The sequence below is a fragment of the Lactuca serriola genome, chromosome 8 (genome assembly GCF_051521515.1).
Source record: "Lactuca serriola cultivar US96UC23 chromosome 8, Lser_US96UC23_V15, whole genome shotgun sequence".
Classification (NCBI taxonomy): Eukaryota; Viridiplantae; Streptophyta; class Magnoliopsida; order Asterales; family Asteraceae; genus Lactuca; species Lactuca serriola.
Genome location: NC_136415.1, coordinates 68,614,732 through 68,639,408, shown reverse-complemented (window position 1 = coordinate 68,639,408; position 24,677 = coordinate 68,614,732). Strand labels below are relative to the sequence as shown.

The following is a 24,677-nucleotide window of genomic DNA, read 5'->3' as shown; positions in this document are numbered from 1 at the left end:
AGAGTCACAAGTGTCACTCCTCTAATGGCTTACAAACACCAACTAGCAAGAGGATGATTTTGAGAGAGAAGAGAGGTGAGGAAATTGGCTATAGGGTTTCTTTCTTGCAAGAGTGGCAGATTTCCCTCACTCGTGGGGTCTATTTATACTATGAGCTACTAGGGTTACACCCTTAACCCTAATTGAATAACTTAGGCCCTAAGCAATCCAAAGATCCTTCTAGATATAAGGCTTGAACGATTTTTAAGATATCCAATCCCTAAAAATAGTCCACCTTAATGTACATAAAGATTCATAGCCCAAAAACATAACTATCACACATTTGACAGTTTATGCCCCTTTATTCAATTAACCACTTTAAGTCACCAAATTAATTCTTAATTAATTTATGACTTACATCAATCAAATAATATTATTATTCCTTTAATATATTACTCTCATAATATATTAATAATAATATCTCTTCTCTCTTTATAAATCACGTTGTCAAGTTGCTATGGTGAAGGCAACCCAAAAGGACCATGCACAACCGGGTCAAGTACTTACCAAATATAGTTACAGGCTTAGAAACTAATCCAACAAGAAGTAGGTACCCGCATATCAGATACGTTGACACGAACTTGAGGTTTTGTTGTAGAAGTGCTGATGGTGGTAACTTCAGTGAACATGGGTGTTGGGATTGGTATAGAAGAGACAGTTGAAGAGGAAATAGGAGGAGGGCACGAAGCAATGGTAATAGGAATGGAGTGTGTAGGAGAAGGAGGAGGTGAAGTTCGGTTACCTTGATGAGCTGGTGAAGGAGGAGGCAAATTACCTTTGAGCGAACTCTCATGCTGAGAAGCTTCATCATCACTTGACTCTGGTTCGGGTTGTTGGTCAGATGGAACATATTCGAAATCACTTAAAGAAGGAGCCTTCGGCTTGTGTGCCTTCTTCTTAATCTTTCGCTTCTTTGGAGCAGAAAGAGTTGCTTGTTTAGACTTTCGCTTTTTAGGCATAGCAACTTTTTATAAGGGACCTTCCTTCTCGCTTTTTCATTCAAACTTCTTCCCTCGTTTTGCTGGTTTATCTGCAGCGTCCAGCGAGCTTTGCATTTCGGGAGTGAGCTGCCTAGGTCTCGTAGGAAGAAGCTTCTTGTATTCATTTATCAACTTGCTTTCACTGGAAACACACATGTACATATATTCTTGAACCGAACCAATGAATTGAAACTTTGTTGGATCAAAAACAATTATTTTTGTCGTGTGAAATGTAGCAACTGACGACATCAGCGAGTCTGCCATTGTTGGAACTTGGAACTTCTTCATCGCCCATTGAGTAACGAGGGTCCAAAACCTAGCACAAGAGATTTCAGAATAGCGAGAAGTAGAGTTGAGACTTTGAACTAGTTGAGACCATAAAATAAACCCAAAGTCCATGTTAACCCCATAGTAGCCCATAGAGAAGGGTCATGAACGCCTTGCGCTTGCCTCATCAGACCCTGCAGCCCTCTTCGATAAACCCTTGAAGAGGAGAGTAAAAAGACCATTCCACTGTGGAGGAAGGCAAGATTTCTTGAACTTTGTCACTGTGGTAAGGACTTTAGTGTACCCCATATCATAAAACATTGTAAAGAGCTTTGTTGTGGTGATTGAATCTGGGTTGATCATGGAGTCATCGATGATTAACCTTAACAGCAAGCAAAACCTAGCTTTTGAAATCGACGTCTTTTGATTGAATATTTCAAAGAAGATCCTCTCCTTGACTTTATCGTATACTGCTATAGAGTAGACTTGAGAAAGTAACGACATTGGGACATATTCCACCTTGGTTAGGGCAACTACAAGTGGTGAATATTTGAGGCATTAAACCACTTGGAGCATGTAGGGATCATACTGGAAAGGAGTGAGATCAATGATCAGGTTTTGATTTGGTTTGATGGTAAGAATAGAAGACTGGGTGCTTTGTTCGTGAGTAGAAAAGGAATCTGCCATTGATGAACCTTGAAGAGAAGAAGATGAACAGTAGAGAGAATTACACGGTCTCCCGCTCTGATACCAATTGATGAGTTGAAAACTCTTTAGATCGATTAGATCTTTAACATGTAAATCAATAAGAATAACAAATACTAGAACACTCAATGAATCAACCGTATGTCGAATGATTAAAATATACTCACACCTCAAAAGAGCTCGATTAAGAACTTCTACTATAGAGGTGTGCTAGGGTTTATGGTACAATAGATACGATAATAAATGAAAAACCTTAATGACAAGGATGCATGCATGCACCTTATATACTAAACCTAGAAAGATAAACATGGTTGGACAGGCCTAAACCAAGAGTACAAAATGGATAGAACTACTAAGGCCCAATGACGCAACCTCTTAAACTCAACGGTCCCTAATGGAGAAAAATAGAAAGAAGGTACCATGCATGCAAGGTGGCCAGCACGGAAGTACGCCCAACGTAAGCTGGGGGTACTAAGATGATGACATACATGAAAACAAACAGAATTAACCATAAAGAAACGAATATCCGAAAGCATAAGACGTAGTTTGCATCTTTGACAAGAAAGAAAAAAACGGTCAAACCCACCATTGCAGTGGAAAGCAGTTTACAAAAAATCGGGAACTGAGTTTAAAAGAAATTGCTAATCTCCAAAGAATCTGAAGCTACTTAACAATCACGACAACCCTATAAATATATAAAATAAAAAGACATAATACCAACCAATCATAGAACAAAAGGTAATTCAATTCTACAAACAAAAAAACAAAATAAAGTAGCACATATTGCCAGAAAATTTTCATTTCATATAGCAATGAGGTCACTTTCATGAACAATAATGATTGCGTACCAAGATATTTTCGAGATGAGCAAGAAAAGAAATGATGTGAGCCTTCAAAGATGCAGCACCACTAATGGAGTTTTATTTATGCTTTTAATTCAGATCCTTAAAGATTCCAACTTGATTCTTGTTGGGAAGGCAAGTTTAAGAAATAAAAAAAATGCATCGAGACTAGGAGAGGTGGAGAGGTGGTGTGGTGCTGTGATTCTACAAAGATAAAGCGGATATCGGGCTTCTTATTATTTTGACAGATCATATATCCCACCTCATGACCCGAGACATGTTAAAAACAGATATTTTATTCTCCAGGTGTCCATGTGGAAATTAAGGTAAACTTTGAAATTTTATCAAATTATATTCTTTGTTAACGGCTACGATTATGCTCGTTAAGGCATTCGTAATATGGTTTCGTCCCCTAATCCCCTATCCTAATAAATAATTACTTTTCTGCCACTTGGCATTCTCTAAGCCCCTCTCCTAACTTATATTCCCGCTCATTTTATCAAGGTGAAATTCTCAAATTATCCCTCTCGCTCCTTATATACCAGTCAAATACTTTCCTCTTCAATTTTCATATTTCAATATGAAAATCAAGAATTTATCTTCTAAATCTTCGGTCTTCCTCAAATCTCGGTCCCTTGATTAGCTGTGATTTGGGTTTCAAAATCCCTAATTCTCTCCCTTTAGTTGTAAAATCAGTCGTCCCTTTAATATTTCAACATTCTTGCTTTGTAACCTCTAATTTCCATCCGACTCCTTTTCTTTGATCTTTTTGGTAAGCTTCGATGGTGGAACAAGAGGAGGAAACGATGGCAAAATTTGAAGTGGATGACAGACCGATTGGCAGAGAGACGAACATCAATCGACCAGGGTCTTCCACCACCTCTCTCGCTGCCGCCTCAAGCAGATATCGCTCTTCTCAACATAGGTGACAATCGGACGACCGGTGACTCAACTGATGACCATTGACCCTAACTGCCATAAGGCGATTTGAATGAAACATTAGGTTTTTTTATACCAAGTATCACTTAAATATTTTTGGAGATATCGGCATCTGTTCTTCATTTTTTATCGAACCCAAAATCCTTCTTCCCCCAAAAAGTAAGCTCTTCACTCCAATTTGTAGTTGAATTTTGTTTATTTTTGTTGATTTTGTCTAAATTGACATTTTTTCATTACATCCAATAATTTTCCCTATATTTTTTTACAACAGGTAATGTTTGCACTTTGGATGTGAAAGAAGATTATTAAGATTTTATATAATGGTAATTAGATGTACACCCTGTTTGTGAGTTGATATAGAAGCCATACTTTTGCTTTGATGAGTTAAGTGAAAAAAAATACAGAGATACGTGATATTAGTAGAGAGGTAGATGCAGCCAAATTGATAAGGTAGTAGACTGTGAATACTGTGAATCCACCATGCATTGAACTTGGCTTTAAATTATAAATGGGTGGTGGACTGGGTACCACCAGTAGACACCATGTAAACAAAACAGGTCCGTCGAGTGTTGCTTGCATACTCCTGAGCCTAACCCAAAATGTTCTATACCATTACCATATCACAAAACAAAAAACAAAACACAAAAGAAAAAAGAAAAGGAAAATATAGCATAACATACGATTGAATTTGATTCAGCAGGTGATGTTATTATTTCTAGCAAGGCTCTCATAAAACTAGATGTATCCATGGTCAGTGTTGCTTTCATACTCCTGAGCCGAACCAAATGAAGTTTGAACTGCTGACACTACATCAACTATGGTAACTGAAATTTAAGACTTTTCTTCATTTTTGCTTATGTACTTATTATGGTTATAATTACATGATTTCAGAAAATTGATCAAAGTTAATATCTTTTTGGTAAAGTTTAATTTTCAAGGAAAAACTAGGCATGGTGGTTTGTTTAAAAAGTCATTATGTTAATATTTTGTTATAGTTTGTTGATTTAATTTTTTTATTTTCAATTGTACAAACCATACAATCTGTTTAATATGTGTATTTTGTTAAGCCGTTTATGTTTTTTACATCCTTACTTCTGAACACGGTAAGCAACTTACACTTTTGTTCTCCATTATGTAACTGTAAGTTGTCAATTTATCTCACTAAGCTTGCCAGTGTTTCTGCTCAATGAAGCACTTAGTGTCATCAACAGAAATATCAATGCAATCTGGAGATAATTATTATACAACAGAGAGGATACACGGTGAAGGCGAAGTTTAATCACGATCTGTTGTTGTCGGATGCTCCAATTTGGTTGATTTTCCCTTAGGCAAAATATGGACAATTATACCCCTGTTTACAAATTGGCTGGTCTGAAAGATTGTCAATATCATTGGATGGTAATTTGGTGAATGTTAAAGATCATGTTTAATTTGAAGGCGTTGGAAGTATCAAAAAAGGTGCTAATCACCCGATGAAAGTTTTAGACAATTTTACCCCAAGGTTAGTATGGAGCTTTCGTGAAGACATAGTTTCTACTTGGTTCTATTTACCATCAGCAATTCATTGTTTCTGTTGGGTGTCAACCATGGAAGTACATTGCTATTATTGGGATATTTAACTTCAAGTCACAATAAAGATGTTGCAAGTTTTAATGTGTTGTGTCCTCAATGCTATGGTGCTTGGTGATTTTGGTGTTCCCTAATTGATCCGGTGCTTTTAAAAAAACGAGTTAAATGATAGATTAATCATTTAATGTATCAAATTTCTTAGTCGTTGTATATGGAAAACCCAATGTCCCTGTGTTCCTTTAACTTTCATTTTTCAACAATCAACTATTTGATTCAAATATATTTTTTTAAATTACTAAAAAACATATTAAAATGCTATACAATTGTGATTGAGCAATTATAAACTCAAATATTATTTTATATTTTTTTTCCATTTATCGTAAAAGATTGTATTTTTTTTTTTACTTTGTAATATTAGGTGAAGTTTATTAGTACGTTGGTTACCAAATAATAAAAACTTATGTTTTTTAAATTTACTACAATTATGTATATTTTTGTAGCAATTTTTTAGATACAAATTTTATTAAAAAAATCGTTATGTTTGTGGCTTTATAAGCTTGGAACGCCCTAAATTTTAACAATTTTTGTTATCCATTTTTTTTTCCTACATCCTCATTTTCATAAATATAAGGCGAAAGAGAAAAGATAAATATAAACTTTAAAATAGGAAAAAAAATCATGATAGTCGATCTACCAACTTTAACACATTTCTTAAATGGTCTCTATTTGCTTTAAAAAATGACCCGATAGACGATGATTTATTAAGACACTATACTTTAAGGATCCTACCTAACTATAACAATGTACTTACAAGCTTTCTATTAGTACACTGTAGGTTTAACAATAAAGCAACATACTATCAATTGTTTTTTTTATAATACCTTAAATTCATTCCCTTATACTACATCATTGTACTTCCTCTTTCAACTATAGCTAAATTACATTTTCTAGTTTACATTTTTATTTATATAAACGATTATGAATTTTGTTGTTTATTATTTTATAGCAATTCACATCAATTTTTGGTGATAATCGGGTCACACATTAGCGACAAAAATCGCTAAACAAATGTTTAACAATAGATTTTATAAAATAAACGATAATTTTATCAATTACACAACATCAACTCATTTGTATCTCATTATATTACACTTCTTTTGCAATCTCAAATATTTTTGAAAAAAAAAAATCACCGAAAGGAAACTATTTGTCGCAATCGTAGTACGCAACTACATACCTAACTTGCAACTAATTAAATCTAATTCGCATATTACAATCTAGATGGTATTTGAATTTTCATTTCTAAGTTTTTATTTATATACATAGATTTGGATTTGGTTGCTATTTGTTTTATACCAAATCATTCACTATTTATTACCTATATTATTTCGTTTATCAATGTCATTTTCATTATTGATTGTGTTTTTGTTTACATTTTATTCAAATTTATATTATGTTTGTGTTTATATTTTATTCAAATTTATATTATGTTTTGTAAATCATATTCATATTAAGAGAAAAAATAAGGGTTAAATACAAGAATTGCCGATCATCTTTTCATTTTTTTCTTAGTATTGGAATATACTTTTGTTTATTCTTATTATAACATTGTATTTTCATTTAAAATTTATTACATCATTATATATTGAAAAGTCCATCAATCTTGACCATGATTTTTTTTAGTTTTATTTTAACAGTAATATCATATTTTATATCGGTTGTGATTGAGTTACTGATAAAACTTTCCTAAAATTATACCAAAAGGGTTAAACAAAATGAAACAAAACAAAATTTCAACCTCAATTTCCTATAGAAACCAAAATGTCTTATAATAATAAAACAATGAAGCTCTATATTTCTATGGAAATCTTACAAATTTGCATTTTAAAGAACAGATTTAGTTCCAAAAGCCACCTTTCAGAAAAGAAGAAAATTTTAATTTCAGGTTTTAAGAGGAGGGGGGGGGGGGGGGGGGGGGGGGATCTATAGCTCTTGAGGATCATCAAACATGAAAACATATTAATTTTGTTATCTTAAGTTAGGAACCTATGTATTTTTGTTATTTTAAGTTATTAACCCATGTATCACGTTGTTAATACATCGGATTTTGTAAATAAATTAGTGATTTTAAATAAGTGAATAATGACTATTAGTTTTATAGCCTATATAATATTTTACTTTGTAGCCCGTGGTTTCCACGGGTTATAACCTAGTCATGTTTATGTGGAAAACTTTGTACACACAGGAGCGAAGCCAAGAATTAAAAATAAGAAGGGCTTATATCACATCGTGAATTAAGAATAATGAGGGCTTATATTACGATCGTAATAATAGGCATGTTAACAATTTGTTGGTTGTTATCTTTAATTTTAAACACAATTGTGTCGATGTAAGCAAGTGAATGTTTCCCATTTAAACAATATATCTAAATATTAATATGTATGTCAATCATAATGTATATCGGTATGATGAAATAAAATTTTGTATAAATATCTTGTAAAATAAAATATATAATTTAGGTATAAAAGTAATGACTAAATTAAATTAAGAATGCAAAGTTGAATAAAATGACAATCTATATAACTTTTTAGACATTTAAATAAAGATAATATAAATAAAATAAAATCATCATCTAAAACAGTAACACATAAACACATAAAAGGCTCAGATATTAAAAAATGGTGTTGGGATTATAAGACCAACTCCAATCATAAAATACTAAAACCATAAAAATAAGGATTTTTTAACATTAAAATACAATTTTCATTCCAACCATACTAAAAATTTACACCATAAAGATATTTTAATATAAATTGTAATATTTATAAAATACAAATATAATAAACTATAATATAATATTGATAAAGTTAAAAACGACTGTTAAATTAAATGATATTTAGTACAAAAGACATTTGGTGTGATGAATAGTGCCCTCGTATATATGCCGGCCAAAATTTCTTCACACAAAAATGTCGACCACTTTACGGTTCCATTGGAGTAAAATTTTGTGTAATAACACCAAAATCATGGTCCATTTGAGAAGGTCTAAGCATCACATATATCAAAAACTATAACCATCATTCACGAATATTTACAGCAAAATATGCTTTCATTTTTACCTCAAATGGAGAAAGAGAAAGAGAGAGATATGGAGCTCACTCTACAACTAACTTTCCGAAGAGAGAGACATGAAGGACACCGGCGATGGTCTTTCCGAGATGGAGGTTGATGGCAAGAAGAGGAAAATGGTGGCGGCGCAATGCAATCGATGGGTTGGGTGAGGCGATTCATCCGAGAATACGGTGGGAGCGGGAAGACGACTCGTTTTCTTTGAATCTTTGTCTTTTTAACTTCTAACTTTTGCAACTTTTTCAATTCTTTTTATCTCTTGGTTGCGATCTGTTCTCCTATTTTGTCTCTTACCAATTGTGTATACGTAACTTAGAAAAATTATTTCTTCTAAAATCTTCTTGGTCAAAGAATATCCAAGGATCGGATTAATGTTATGTAATAGCCCAAGTTGCATATGAATCACAAAAAAGAAAAGCGATCAAACAAAAAATCATAAAAAAATATTATAGGTAGACAAGTTGGAGGGGGGCACCGGCTAGCTCCCTACTGTTGCCGCCACTGTGTACAAAGTGAAACATAATTAGGGTATACGACACAGGGTCTTTGAACCCCGTTGAAGTCGACATGACACAAGGATAACGGCGTGGTAAACCCCCCTGCCCCCCCCCCCCCCTCTACTCCCGTTTTGTGGTCTCTGACAGTAACGAGCTACAACACATTTATTTTTTTACTTTTCCCAAACTCGAACTTTGTACAGTCAGATTTCATTAAAAAAATCATTTATTTATAAACACATACTACTACCTTATTTTTAATTACCTCTTTTACTTTTTTTCTTTATATTTCATAAACTTTCAATACTTCCAAAAAAAATGTATTTGTTTGATTCATTTCATCCATGCAACGATGATGTTGATGACGATATCATCGTTTCTATGATGAAACAATATTTTACGAACCTATGATGTCAAACAGAATTCACACAGAAGGATATCGATGTCAAGTTAACGATTATTTTGCCGATAATTGTGTCTACCAGCCAAACGATTCCAAATAAGATATGATGTTAGAGGTAAGCCAAGATTCACATGGTGACAAAACTATATTGTGGCAATTAAGTTTATGGCTATTGGGGAGTCGCTTGATTCCGTTGACGATTATATGAGAATGTTTGAGAGAATTGTAAGAGAAAGTTTGTGTATAATGGCGAGATGTGTTATTGAAACCTTCCGTGACGTTTATTTGCCCAAACCTTCGTTGAATGATATCCAATAACTATATGCGGCACATGAAGAAAGACATGGTTTTTCGGGTATAACTGGAAGCACTGATTGCACACACTGGAACTGGAGAAATTGTCCCGTGGCATAGAAAAGCCAGTATGTAAGTGATCATCATGGAACGCCCTTCGTTGGTATTGTTGGATTAGGTGTCTAATCACATAACTATAATTGGTATAAACTTGAATTGATAGTAGCACAGTGTCACGATCGAGATTCTAGACCCTTCCAGAGTTCTCGAGAAAATGGGAGAAGTTACAAAGTAAAGCCTAATAGACCCTGGAACGTCCTAGATTTCTCTAGGACATCGAAGAATAATTTAGCACATTTCATGGATACTTGTAAATACTTGTAGCTTAGTAGAACAATCTATATTAGTCATGAAAGTAGGACTAATGTAGTGTTATCTAGAAACTTCCCTAGAAGGGGAAGATCAAGTATAAATAGGGAGGAGCTCATTTGCTCCAAACTATCGAGAAGTTTTCATGTAATAACTTAAGTTATATAAAGAAGCTCTTCTTCTTAGAAGTGTTCTTTGTCGTTTCTCTTGCTTCCTTAAATCGTTAATACACCCAAGTTATCGAAATTAGCCTAACTTAGTCGGAGAAGACACTAAGTGGCGCACGGTGATTGAGGCGTCTCGTGACACATGGTATTAGAGCGCAGAGTTCGTGAAAGCAAGAGATCGAAGTTATGGAAGGAGGAAGTAGCAAAGTAGCAAACGTGCCCCCTGTCGTCGAGGAGAAACGAAGAAAGTCGAAGAAGAGGGACCAATCAATAGATGCCTTGGCAACCTTAGAAAACAAGCTTACAAGGACGGAGATCAACGTCAGTGAGATCCTTAAATAGAAGGATATCGTCGATCAATTCGTTGTTGAGATAAGTGACACGAGCGATTGATTGAAGGAGACCATCGATGTCATCAAAGAAGAAGTCCTTGGACTTATCAACACCTTGCGGAATGAGTTCCGTGAGAAGGTAGCAACGTTGGAAGCTGAAGTAAATCTGTGCAAAGCCGCAATTGCTGGAGGAACGGTTACAAAGATGACGCCACACACAGAAGCACCCAAGCCCTCAAGATATGGAGGTAAGCGTGATCCTAAACTACTCGAGGAATATTTCTGGTCCCTAGAATGTTATTTCAATGCTATCGGAGTAAGGGAGGACAAGTACAAAATAGACACGGCCGTTCTGTACTTGAGTGAAAACGCAACACTATGGTGGAGGCGGAAGCATGGCAACATTAAGAAAGGCTTATATGTCATAAATACTTGGGACGAGTTTAAGAGACAACTCAAGAAACAATTATGTCCCCATAATGCTGAGGACGTTGCCATGAAGAAACTCTAAGGATTGAAACATGTCGGGTCTATTAAAGATTACGTGGCAGAGTTCACCGCCTTAATGTTGGAGTTGCCCGATTTACAAGAGAAAGACAAGTTATTTTACTTCCAAGATGGACTACAATCTTGGGCTTATAACGAGCTTAAGAGGAGGAACGTCCAAGATGTTGACGAAGCTATAGCAGTAGTGGAAGACCTTATGGACTTCCGAAGAGATACTGCGATTAGGAAACCTAGTGGCGGAGAGAGAACAACAACAAGGCCGCAACAGAAGGACAATAAACCCACTACAAGACCATCAACTTTCAAGGGGAAGGAGATTGAAGGAGGACCTCGAAGGGAAGTCAAGTGCTACTTATGTGACGACCCTCATCTAATTAAAGGTTGTCCCAAGAAGAAAAGTTTCAATGCTTTGGTCTTCGAAGAAGAAAAGGAAGAGAGAGACGAGGCACAACTAGGCTCCATGCGACGCCTCAATTCGGTGGCAAAAGAAGAGGCCCACACGAAGAAAGAACGAGGACTCATGTTTGTGACCGTTAGTATAAACAACAAAGTCACTAAAGCCTTAGTAGACACAGGTGCATCCCATAATTTCCTTTCTAAGAATGAAGCTGAAAAGATGAACATTTAATACACCAATGAAATAGGCTGGTTGAAAGCTGTCAACTCTCCTTCCGAGCCTATTCTTGGAGTCGCTTATGGAGTAATTGTCGAGATCAAAGGATGGAAGGGTTCTATCGATCTAACCGTAGTACCCATGGATGATTATTGAATGGTCTTGGGGATGGAGTTCTTCGACCAGGTATGCCCTTTCTCGTTCGAAAATCAAACCATGCGTATCACCAAGGATTCAACGATACACATTGTACCCTTAGAAAGAAGCAAAACAGAGTCCCGGATCTTATCAACCATGCAACTCAACAAGGGACTAAAGAAAGGAGAAATGACATACTTAGCAACGTTGAAGGAAGAAACCACCCCGCCCAACAAAGAAATACCAAAGACAGTGAAAGAAGTACTAGAAGAATTCAAGGATGTGATGCCTCCAGAGTTGCCAAAGAAGTTGCCACCAAGAAGGGAAGTGGATCACGAGATAGAACTCAAGCCCGGAGCTAAGCCGCCAGCAATGTGTCCCTATAGAATGACTCCACCTGAGTTGGAAGATCTTAGAAGACAATTGAAAGAGCTACTAGATTCCGGAATTATCCGCCCCTCAAAGGCCCCATTAGGTTCCCCAGTCTTGTTCCAGAAGAAGCTTGATGGGAGTCTAAGAATGTGCATAGACTATCGGGCACTGAACAAAGTAACGATAAAGAACAAGTATCCAATCCCACTGGTAGCTGATCTATTCGACCGACTCAGGAGTGAACGATGGTTCACAAAGTTGGACTTAAGGTCTGGTTGTTGGCAAGTACGCATAGCAGCAGGGGACGAACTGAAGACGACGTGTGTGACAAGGTATGGCTCTTATGAATTCTTAGTCACGCCTTTTGGATTGACGAATGCCCCTGCCACATTCTGCACTTTATGAATAAGATATTCCACCCATTCTTGGACAAATTTGTGGTGGTGTACTTAGACGACATAGTAGTTTACTCAAAGTTGTTAGAAGAGCATGTTGAACACTTGCGGTTAGTTTTCCAAGTACTCAGGGAAAGCCAATTATACATAAAGATAGAGAAGTGTTCATTTGCCCAACCAGAAGTAACGTTCCTAGGACATAAGATTGTTGATGGGAAGATCCATATGGATAGCAACAAGATACGAGCAAACCAATAATGGGAGCCGCCAAAGAACGTTTTTGAACTACGATCGTTCTTAAGCCTTATAAACTACTATCGAAGATTTATATCGGGATACTCGGCCAAAGCTACTCCCCTCACCGACCTTCTAAAAAGAAAGTTTCATGGGAATGGAATGAGAACAAATGACGTTTGATCTTCTAAAGAAAGCTGTCATGGAGGAACCAATCTTGAAGCTACCAGACTACACTAATCCATTCCAGGTGCAAACGGATGTGTCAGACTTCGCGATTGGAGGAGTATTATTACAAGATGACCATCCAGTGACCTATGAAAGTCGGAAACTAAATGATACGGAACGGAGATACCCGGTACACGAAAAGGAAATGACAGCAATCATACATTGCCTTCGAGTATGGAGACACTATTTGCTTGGGAGTTGGTTCGTTATCCAAAACGACAATGTAGCGACTAGTTACTTCCAAAATCAGAAGAAACTAAGCCCTAAGCAAGCTCGTTGGCAAGATTTCTTGGCAAAATTCGATTATGTCATGGAGTATAAGCCAGGAAAAACCAATGTAATCAGTGATGCCCTTAGTCGAAAGGCTGAACTTACAGCCATCTCTCGAGTAACATGTGATCTCGCTGATCGAATCAAGGAAGGATTGAACCATGATCCACTAACAAAAAACTTGGTGGAAATGGCAAGAGAAGGAAAGACATGAAAATTTTGGGTCGAAGACAGACTCTTATCATGGTCGGTAACCGAATTTATGTCCCAAGATGGAACAACTTGAGGAGAGAAATCTTAAAGGGATGTAATGATTCGAAATGGGTTGGACATCCGGGTACTCATCGCACGAAGGAAATCATAGAACGATCCTATTATTGGCCCAATATGCGGAGTGACATAGATGCATACATAAGGACTTGTCTTGTCTGTCAACAAGACAAGGTGGAACAAGCCAAACCGGCAGGTTTGTTGGAGCCACTACCAATCTCCGAGCGACCATGGGAGAGCATATCGATGGACTTTATTTCAGCATTACCCACGTCCGAAGGGTGCGGCTCAATAATGGTGGTTGTGGATCGGTTCTCCAAATATGCAACGTTTATACCAGCCCCACGGGACTGCACTGCTGAAGAAGTAGGACGGTTATTCTTCAAGCATGTCGTAAAATATTGGGGACTCCCCCGAAACATCATAAGTGATAGAGATCCCCGCTTTACAGAAAAGTTTTGGACAGAACTATTGAAGATAAAGGGATCAGAACTCCACTTCTCAACTAGTTTCCACCCTCAAACCGATGGCCAAACCGAGAGGGTGAATCAATTACTCGAGATATATTTGAGGAATTTTGTCAGTGCAAACCAACGGGATTGGGCCAAGCTAATTGATGTGGCCCAATTTTCATATAACTTACAACAGAGCGAAGCTACGGGGAAGAGTCCTTTCGAGATTATAACAGGTCAACAACCATTGACGCCTCAAGAACTAACAAAAGGCTACAAAGGATCAAGCCCACCGGCATACAAGTTTGTAAAAGGATGGAATGAAGAACTCGATATAGCAAAGTCTTACTTGCACAAGGCAGCCAAGCAAATGAAGAAATGGGCGGACGAGAAGAGGCAGTCAAGAGAGTGTTGGGTTTTGAGCATTCTAACACTCCTATGGTGTACATGCAACCCTAGAAACCTTGGATCTATGTTTGACTAAGATACATGCAAATAATTATTTTTCCAAGGTTCTTATCCTATCTAGCATGACATGGGGAACTTGAATCAAATAAAGCTAGTAGGATTACTTACCTTGTAGTTGTAGTTCATTGCTTGGAGTTTTAGAGCCTAGCACCAACAGTGTGGATGCCTCAAATGGAAATCAAAAATCACCACAAACTTTCGAACCTTGAGAGAATAGTCACAACTATCTTGAAATCAGCCCTCTACTTTACTCACCACAACTAGTGTGATTTCAAGAACCAATGGCTCCTTTATATAGTGTGGTGGATTAGGGTTACATCCATGTAAACCCTAATACACATGTCTCTTCATTTCCATGAGATCCATGGGGTAAAGCTCCATGGAGTATCCATGGACTTTCCAAGCAAGCCTAGCCCATTCCAAATAAGCATTAGCCCACACTATATAAATATAAGAGCCCATATTTAGTTAGCAATACTTTTGATCTCTAAATTAATCCTAGATTAATTATAGATCAATACTCATTAAATAATATGATCTTATATTAATATATTAGAACTTATAATATATTAATAAATCATATCTTATACTATTCTCAAAAGATTATCCATAAATTGTTCGGGTGAAGTGCAAACCAAATGGACCATGTCGGGTCGGGTCAAGTACATACCAAATATAGTTATGGACTTAGACACTATATCCAACAGAGAGTTCATAGGAGGAGACGAAGTGATGGTAAAGCTTCCACAAAGAATGTTTAATTCTACCCGACAAGTACACAAAGGCTTAACAAGAAGATACGAGGAACCCTACAAAGTTCTCGAAAAAGTCGGGACCCGATCATACAAACTAGACTTGCCATCCCACTTAAAAATTCATCCAGTATTCCACGTAAGTCTCCTTAAAGCATACAATCGTGATAATGAAGATCCATCGCGAAGCTAATCACATCGAGCCCCAGTAGCAACCATAGTCTCCTATGACAAGGAAGTATAAGAAATCTTATCTGAAAGAACGGTCTGTAAACAAGGCACACCCAATTGGACAGAATACTATGTTCGATGGAAAGGACTACCAGATAGTGAGTCCATCTGGGAACGTGAACAAGATTTGTGGCAGTTCCGAAGCAAAATCGAGGAGTACAAATCGAAAACTTGAAGAGGACGTCAAGAACTTAAGTGGGGGAGGGTGTCACGATCGAGATTCTATACCCTTCCGAAGTTCTCGAGAAAATGGGAGAAGTTACAAAGTAAAGCCTAATAGACCGTGGAGCGTCCTAGATTTCTCTAGGACATCGAAGAATAATTTAGCACCTTTCATGGATACTTGTAAATACTTGTATCTTAGTAGAACAATCTAGATTAGTCATGAAAGTAGAACTAATGTAGTGTTATCTAGAAACTTCCCTAGAAGGGGAAGATCAAGTATAAATAGGGAGGAGCTCATTTGCTCCAAACCATCGAGAAGTTTTTGTGTAAGAACTTAAGTTATATAAAGAAGCTCTTCTTCATAGAAGTGTTCCTTGTCATTTCTCTTGCTTCCTTAAATCGTTAATACACCCAAGTTATCGAAGTTAGCCTCACTTAGTCCGAGAAGACACTAAGTGGCGCACGATGATTGAGTCGTCCCGTGACACGCGTCCTTTTAGATTGCCCTCAAATCAAGTAATTGGAAAGAATCATTTTTGGATAAAGAGGTTGATTTATTATTTGATTAATAAATTGAAACATATAATTTATTAATATATTATGAGAATAGTATATTAATTAGAAATAGTAATATTTAATTAATAATCAATCAGAAATTAGTTTGAATTAATTTTAGGATTAATGGAATTAATTAAAAGTGCATGGTCAAAAGTGCAATTTTTCAATAGTTGAACAAAATGCTCTAGTACCTTCCACCAGGAGGGTGGACGGTTTCAAAGGGGGTAATCTAGGGTTTCTAGATTAACCCATATGGATAATAAGGAAGTGGATAATCACCAAAGTTGAATTATTATTATTTAATTCAAATCAGGGTTAGCTAGGGTTTCTTAGTTACACTATATAAGGACTCATAGGCTATGATTTTCGGCCATCACTTCCTTCCCAAGGCTTGGCCGAAATTTTGCTCTCCACTCTCCTTTCTCCTCTCTCCATAATCTACTAGCTTGGGTGTGAATCACTAGAGGCACGACATTTGTGGTGCTTGCTTCCAAAGGTTCTACAAGTCAATGATATTTGTTATTTACTATAATAACAATAAGGTATGTAATCCTAAGCCTTTTCTTGTGTTTTTCGAAAATTACCTAGGGTTTCTAGGGTTCTTATTTTGATTTTCTTAGTTATAGGTTCAATAGTGAAAACATAGATCTTGTTTTAGGTTGCATGCACACTTAAGAGTATTAAGTTTGTTCTTGTTATACCTAAAACCCATAAGGTATTAGAGGCTATTGCTTCCCAAGATTTATGGATTTGGCATGCTTTTTTTGGGGTTGCGTGTTCCAACAACGATGTCAACGTTCTTGATCAGTCGCTAATATTTGACGATCTTTTGTTAGAAAAGGCACCGGATGCTCCTTTCATAATGAATGGAAATGAATATAAGTTTGTGTATTACCTTACGGGTGTAATATATCCATCATATTCCACATTCGTGAAGGCATTTCACCACCCAGTTGAACCAAGAGATAAAATTTTCAAGAGAACACAAGAAGGAGGACGTAATGATGTGGAATGTGATTTTGGAGTTTTAAAGTCAAAATGACACATAGTTGAACATGCGACACAACCATATCAATTAAAAACTCTACATGATATTATGTATGCATGTATCATAATGCATAATATGGTGATTGCTGATAAATGACGAAACATTGCGGAGTATTCGGCTACAGAACCCAAACACGTGCAATTTCAACCAGAGACAACGAAATATTTATATAGAGTCGTTGATATTCAAGACGCATAAAAACATAAGAAACTTCGAGAAGATCTGGGTGATTATATATATGTTGTTAACTAAGATGAATAATTTAGCGGGAAAGATGTAGCTTTCCTTGTTTTAAAATGTTATTTGGTTTTTGTTGTATTTTTTTAAATTTTAAATGTTATGTTTAATTAAAAAATTAGGTTTTATTTGAATAACACGTTTTACTAAATTATTTTTGTTTTTTTAAATATTAAAAATTAAATTGAAAAAAATAATTTTAAAAATAATAACATAGAAATTAGTGGGTGTTATAACATGTTGTCTATTTCGTCACTTGGTGTTATAACACCTTGGGGGTAACATGACATATGAGGTGACATTTTTTTGGTGTACTAATATGCCTTAACATGTTGTCCACACCAACTAGCCTTACTATTATGTTATGAGTCAAATGTCATTATGATATGAGTCAAAAGTCAGGTCGCGTTAGATTTATAGATCTTTGGTGGTTTAATTAGGAGTTTGTGTGGTGCGGCTTAAAGTCAAAATTGCATTGCATTTGCAATTTGAGTTTTTTGAAAATTGCAAATCATATTGCAAACTTCTAAACCGCGTTATTCGGTGTAGACGGTGTTACTACGGTTTAATGAATAACTAAAAATATTTTGTATTTTAGCTTTATATGCATTAATATATAAGTGCGTTAAATGATTCTATACAAAACTTATTAAGTTGATAAATGCCAATAGAAAAATACATTTCATGTTTGTATTAAACTCTTTTAGGGTTAGCTTTTCAAGAGAACGTCTTTTTCTTTCTAGTAAAGTTGCCACTCATATTTGTGTTAGGATATTAAGAGGTACTTTAAGCACTTCGACAAACTGAAGCACAACACAAATTAGAATGACGAAGATGATAAGACAATTAAAAAGAAACACAAAGAGATTTAATGTTGTTCGCTTGATCTGAAAAATCGAGTTACATCCACATGAAAAACTAGATATATATTTTATCGATAATTAATGATATACACTTTTATATGTATTTACTACATTTACATTTCATAACACATTTACAATTCGAAACACGCTTGTACTAGGGTTACAATCAATGAGATATATATAAAGTGTTGTTGACCTAAAACTTCTAGGTTGCGCTTATAGGCCCATGACAAAACCTATTCTGAGTAGAAAGGACAACATCAAAGCTCTATCCTAGGGAATGCTTCTTTGTCACTAATGGTTTGAATCTATGAGAGCACCAAAAGGTTGGAGAAAACAACAAAGCTGGAGAACATGGAAGCTTCATCATAACCATGACTTTGATGCCAAAAGATATTGTGTTCCTTAGTCAGAGCTCAACCTTTGGTCCAACCTAATGGCTTTATCCTTACTAAATTCGAGACAATTCTTTGGACCAAATTCGATCCTAGGCTTCTTGTAAGCTTACCCCTTGGACGAATTTGCAACAACTTCTCCTCTGTCGTTCTATCAACATGTACATCTCAATAATATCTCACTTGGAGAATGATCGACAAATCTATTTCCATCCAAGTAATGTAACCCATTATATCTCTAGTATGTGCCTTCGCTTCAATTCTATGGAAGGCTAGTTAAATCCGTATACAACTTCAACTTCTCCAACGTTACCTCCTTGGTAAACATATCCATTAGATTCTTCATACCAAGGAACTTCTTCTACTTGTAACATCCTAAAATCACGATAAAAATTTTCATACCAAGTAATGTAACCATTGTTTTCAACCAAAACCATATCAAATGAAGTATCAAATACAAATATCCCCATGATCAATGTATCATAAAACCTCCCAAAACATATCATCGAAGGATGTGTACAACCATGCCTTCACCTTCCCACGTTTATCTGAAGTACCTGAAACAATAAACCGAAACTGTAAGTCAAAGTTTAGCGAGTTCCCCCAAGGTACCACCACACAAACATATAAGTTATATAATTTGGCATATTAGGTCCACAACCTCCCGGTTGGATTACCCTGGCCCACAACCTCCTAGTTCGATTGCCCTGCATATAACGTATTAGGTCCACAACCTCCCCCTTTGATTACCCTGACCCATAACCTCCCAGTTGGATTGCCCCTGTCTGTTAACTGATAGCATAAAGCAGTATAGTCTCAACCTTAAACATATTATCTCAACATATACATAACAAGTAATATATATCAAGCAACAAATAATTATATAACCAGTCAACAAACAAATATGCAGATCTACAGATCACTACCGCATAACAACATCCTATATACCATGATATAGATCTAACATATCAATACATCATAACAACATCCTATATACCGAGATACACAATCTATTGGTTTGGCATTGGTGCCTTCAACCCACACGTATAGTGAGGGAAACTCACCTCTTAATCTGAAAAGATAGTTGATCACGCCACAGCTACGCGTAGCAACTCTATGGATCACCTATACAATAAATAGTGACCTTATCTCAAAATATTGTCTAAATACCCAAAATACCCTTAGGTCAAACTTGGTCAAACCATGGTCAGAGGTCAAAGTCAACAAGTCAACTTAGCTTGTCGCCACGTCGTGGTTAGCTCTAACTACACCGTGGTGACTAGAGGACGAAACAGTCGCATGGAAACCATACACCACATCTTGGTAACCATTCACCACGTCATGGTGACTATTCAGACCAACTTATTCTAATAAGCTCTTGATCCATCAAACCAACCATTCAAACTTCCCATAAGGCATTCTATCCTCTAATGAACCATAAAAATCATTTATTTATAGAAATTCAGGTCTAATGCATGTCATGAACTCAAACTAGGTCAAAATAGAGAAAAAGGGGGCCAAGATCACATGCACGAGTTCAAAATTCTAAGAAATTCCAGATCCAGCACTCCTAACCCCAAAGGGACTCTAGGAACCCATAAAGTTGGCAACTTTATGGAATTCCAACACTCTAATAAGTCCCAACATGAAGAACAAGGCTTAAAAACCTAGATCTATGTACAAAAAACTAAAAAGCATGGAACTTGAAAGCTTATAAAAGTACAAAAGATGCACAACAAGAAGATTAGAAGAGTCCCTTGTTGAATCCAAGCCCAAATGTCACCTTCTTCTTCTTCTAATACCCAAAAATCAACACTAAAGGCTCAAAAGGCATGTTAGAGGTTAGGGTTTCCTTGGAAACTGAGAGAGTGTGATGGAGGCTAAGGGTGATCAACCCTAGCCATCATATTCACTAAAATAGGAGTGCAAACCTTGGAGATTATGGTTTCTCATTTAACTGCCACCACATCGTGGTTATAGGCCACAATGTCATGGTGGTCATTTAAAACCCGCGATACAAAATTATCATCCACGTTGTGGTGATGCTCCACCATGCTGTGACCACCTCAAGGAAGGTTTATACACAAAATTTGATTTATACCTGGACCGGATGTTACACAAGTTGAGTTTACCTTCGGTTATTAATTTAACTCGGAGATTAAGGTTTTTCATTTAACCACCACCACGTCGTGGTTATAGGCCACATGCCATGGTGTTCATTTAAAACACAGGATACAAAATTCTCCGCCACGTCATGGTGATGCTCCACCATGTTGTGGCCACCTTAAGGAAGGTTTATACATAAAAGTTGATTTAACCACCACCACGTTGTGGTTATAGGCTACCATGTTGTGGTGGTCATTTAAAACCCGCGATACAAAATTCTCCGCTACATCATGGTGGTGCTCCATCATGTCGTGGCCACCTCAAGAAAGGTTTATACACAAAATTTTATTTATACCTGGACTGGATGTTACGTAAGTTGAGTCTACCTTCGATTATTAATTTTCTAATTAAATTGTTCCTCATCTTGATGTGCTCTATCTTGATGTGTGCATCGGATTCTTTGCCATGTGAAATGTGTTATGGTTATCCTAATTTAGGACATGGTCTTCTTGATTCAAGCCTAGATTTGATAGGAAGTTCTTTAACCAAATAAGCTCTTTGCTACATTTTGATATAGCCATATACTTAGTGTTAGTGGTTGATAGAGCAATGTACTTTTTAGTAATAACGTCTAACTGGTGGTCGTCCCTCCAACTATAACATGTAATATGTAGTGCATTTCCTCAAATCCAAATAACGCCCAAGTTATAATCATTAAAACCTTATATGACAACCTCCTACCTTTTAAAACATAAGGATATTTTTTGAAGTTTTTTTAAGTAGTAAAGCAATCACTTAAGTCCTTCCTAATGCTCATTCGCAAGATTTGACAAAAATTTGTTGACGAGTCCTGCTATATCAAAACTTTTTGGTATGGTGAAAACTGTTGATGCATAGGGAACCTTTTTATTTATGCTTTTTCTACTTCTAAATTTTAGGATGAACTCAAGTGACTCCTGATAGGTGTGCGTTTGGCTTTAACATTAGTCATGTTAAACTTACATATACTTTTGGATATACTTATGTCATTCTAAGAAACTACTTAGCAGCCCCAAGTCCATCTCAAACTTTCTCTAGATTTAGAGACCCCACAAAGTTGTCTCTCGGTATGCTCATTCCAAGAAACTACTTAGCAGCCCCAAGTCCATCTCAAACTTTCTGGAAAACTATTTCTTCAACTTGTGAAGAGTCAAGATTGCAATCAAGTACTCATTTCATATAGAAATATGAATACGAGAAGTAAATAAATCTAGTTCATCTTATATTATCCGGAAGGCAACAAGGTTACAAGTTTGAAAGATAAAGTATGTAAAAACTTGCAAGTATCTTATGTTGCAGTACTATTTATAGTACTATCAACATATACAAAATATATGAAGAGACTTCGACATTGAGTATAAAACAAAATGCTCCTAGAAATACATAGATATATCGAAGTCATGTGAACTTCAATATAGACAACTACACTACCCTTTGACATTACAATACAAAACTTTGCATATGAATAACTTCGCAACTTATAAACTCTACAACTTTTCGATCTCCTACATGTCATATAGCAAGAGGATGATGTAAGAGGACATGAACTTCTTCAGATAGAAACAATGACCACTCTCACATCTCGTGTACTCGTTCTTCTTAATGAAGTCATAAAACTTCAACTAACACTGCCTTGGAACTTACTTTAATCCACACAAATTTTTCTTCAATTTACACATCTGGGTGTTTTTTCATTTATCTAAAAACCTTTACGTTGTGCCATGTTGATATCTTCATCAAGGTCAACGTGTAGGAAAGTTATATTTACGTCAAGTTGCTCTAAATGTAAATCTTATGCAACAGCGATTCCAAGGATCATTCTGATTGTGGCCATCTTCACAATTGATGAGAAATTTTCATTCTAATCAATTCTCTCCTTTTATAGGAAACCCTTTAGCAATTATTTAGCCCTATATGTCTTGCTTCCATAAATCTCATTTTGAAGACCCTAAATACCCACTTATTTTTAAGTGCATTCTTCTTTGCTAGAAAGTTTGGGGTATCCCCAAAGTTACATTCTCAGTGGATTTACACCCATTGTCCTTGACTTTACTTCCTTCATCTTCACTCCCACGTACTCCAAATTTGTCAAATATTTTTGTTATAGATATGGCTAATTATCTAAAAAGTTAGTGACACAATTAATAATTACTGTGGCCTATTGGGTTACACACTTGGTTGAAACTTAAAAGTAAGAATAAACAAATAGAGTGACTAATTTGTTATTTGCTAGTAGATAATGAAATAACTAGAAATTATGGAAAATGGTCTTTCATCAAATAAAAGCTTAAAGTTTGAATTATGGTATTGTTACCATAATTGAGCAAACTTGGGGAGAAGGAAAGATCAAATGACTATATATATATATATATATATATATATATATATATATATATATATATATATATATATATATATATCAATGTTGTAAAAATCCTGATTAGGTACCGATTAATCCCTAGGCGCTACTCGACAGATTAGAGAGCGCCTAGTGATTAATCCATGAATACAAAAAGACTGAAACAATAGAACCCGATAAAATTTTAACACTTTGAAGAAGTTATATCTCAATAGAAACTATTTGAGGTATGATTAGTGTTGTATTTATCATATTAACCTATTTTTGTTATGATATTAGTGGTATTTATGAACTTTTATATGATATTAGTCCTATTTAATTTTTTAAAATCTAACAAATTAGCAATTAATGGTCCCCGATTAATCTCCGCCTAGTCGATTAATCCCTTAACCCCAGTCCACCGACTAGCTAACGTCGAGCGATTTTTACAACCTTGATATATATATATATATATATATATATATATATATATATATATATATATATATATATATATATATATATATAGAGAGAGAGAGAGAGAGAGAGAGAGAGAATTAAACCTTGCAAGCTCTATCCTAGAAAACCTTAAAAACCATAAATAATTATCTCTTCCCATAGATATCTCATATTAACAGCTCCAGTACACCCTTCGATGGATCGGAATTTTCTTAAGCACAATGGAAAAGACTTGATTGTTTGAAGCCAAAGGGTGCAGATGCGATAAAAGAACTCTACTTTGGGTTCTCTTATTTCTTCTTGATTACTATTAGAGGTAATATGTTTATTGTTCTTGTAGGTTTAGTTAGTTTTTTAAAGTTAATAAACATAGATTCATTGTTGTTTATGATGCTTTCTTTTGCTTCAGTTGTTTAAATCTTAATCTATTTTATAATAAGCAACATAACACAATAGTTTACATGCTCATATTGCTTCCATAACCTTCATGTGTATCCGTGATATTAGGTGCCTTCATGATGTCTTCTTCTAATATCTTATCAAACATCACTTGGTCCTTTCCTTCGGGTTTCTTTCCATGACAGACAGTACTGAACTCATATTTATACAATGAATTCTCACTGAACGTCGCATCCCAACTTCGAATAACTCTTTTGTTATGATTATCCTAGAAGTGTTAGCCTATTCCATCCAACATGTAGTGTAACGCTTGAGTCTCAGTAAGTTCTTCTTTTAACCTTGTATATTTATATTGTCCCATTTTGACCATGGAGTTGTACGCTAGGCGTACAATGAAGTACGCTTAGCGTATAAATGATGAAGCGAGTACGCGAGGCGTACCTAGTGGTACGATTAGCGTACTCATGCAAGGGTGATTGGGGGTTCTGGATGCGTACGCGGGGCTTACACGATGATTAATAAAAACCCTAATTTGAGGGGTTGGCCACTATATAATCATCCTTATGGACTTAAAACCCTCATATCACCAGCCTCCTTGTTCCCTTTAC

At 35.8% G+C, this 24,677-nt stretch overlaps 1 protein-coding gene and 1 long non-coding RNA gene across 2 annotated transcripts in view; one reads left to right on the top strand and one right to left on the bottom strand.

Annotated features, from left to right (window-relative positions):
- LOC145067474 (ureide permease 1-like) overlaps positions 1 to 2,645 on the bottom strand; it is a 48,043-nt gene extending 45,398 nt beyond the window's left edge. Inside the window, exon 1 of the mRNA XM_079014608.1 lies at positions 2,578 to 2,645. Within this exon, the coding sequence (XP_078870734.1) occupies positions 2,578 to 2,580 (3 nt within the window). The 5' untranslated portion in view covers positions 2,581 to 2,645. The remainder of the gene's footprint in view (positions 1 to 2,577) is intronic.
- A 238-nt stretch (positions 2,646 to 2,883) lies between these two features.
- LOC145070865 (uncharacterized) lies at positions 2,884 to 5,432 on the top strand. The gene is made up of 2 exons (XR_013690116.1): positions 2,884 to 3,931; positions 4,044 to 5,432. It is a non-coding gene; the product is annotated as an uncharacterized LOC145070865 (long non-coding RNA).
- Positions 5,433 to 24,677: the final 19,245 nt, after the last annotated feature.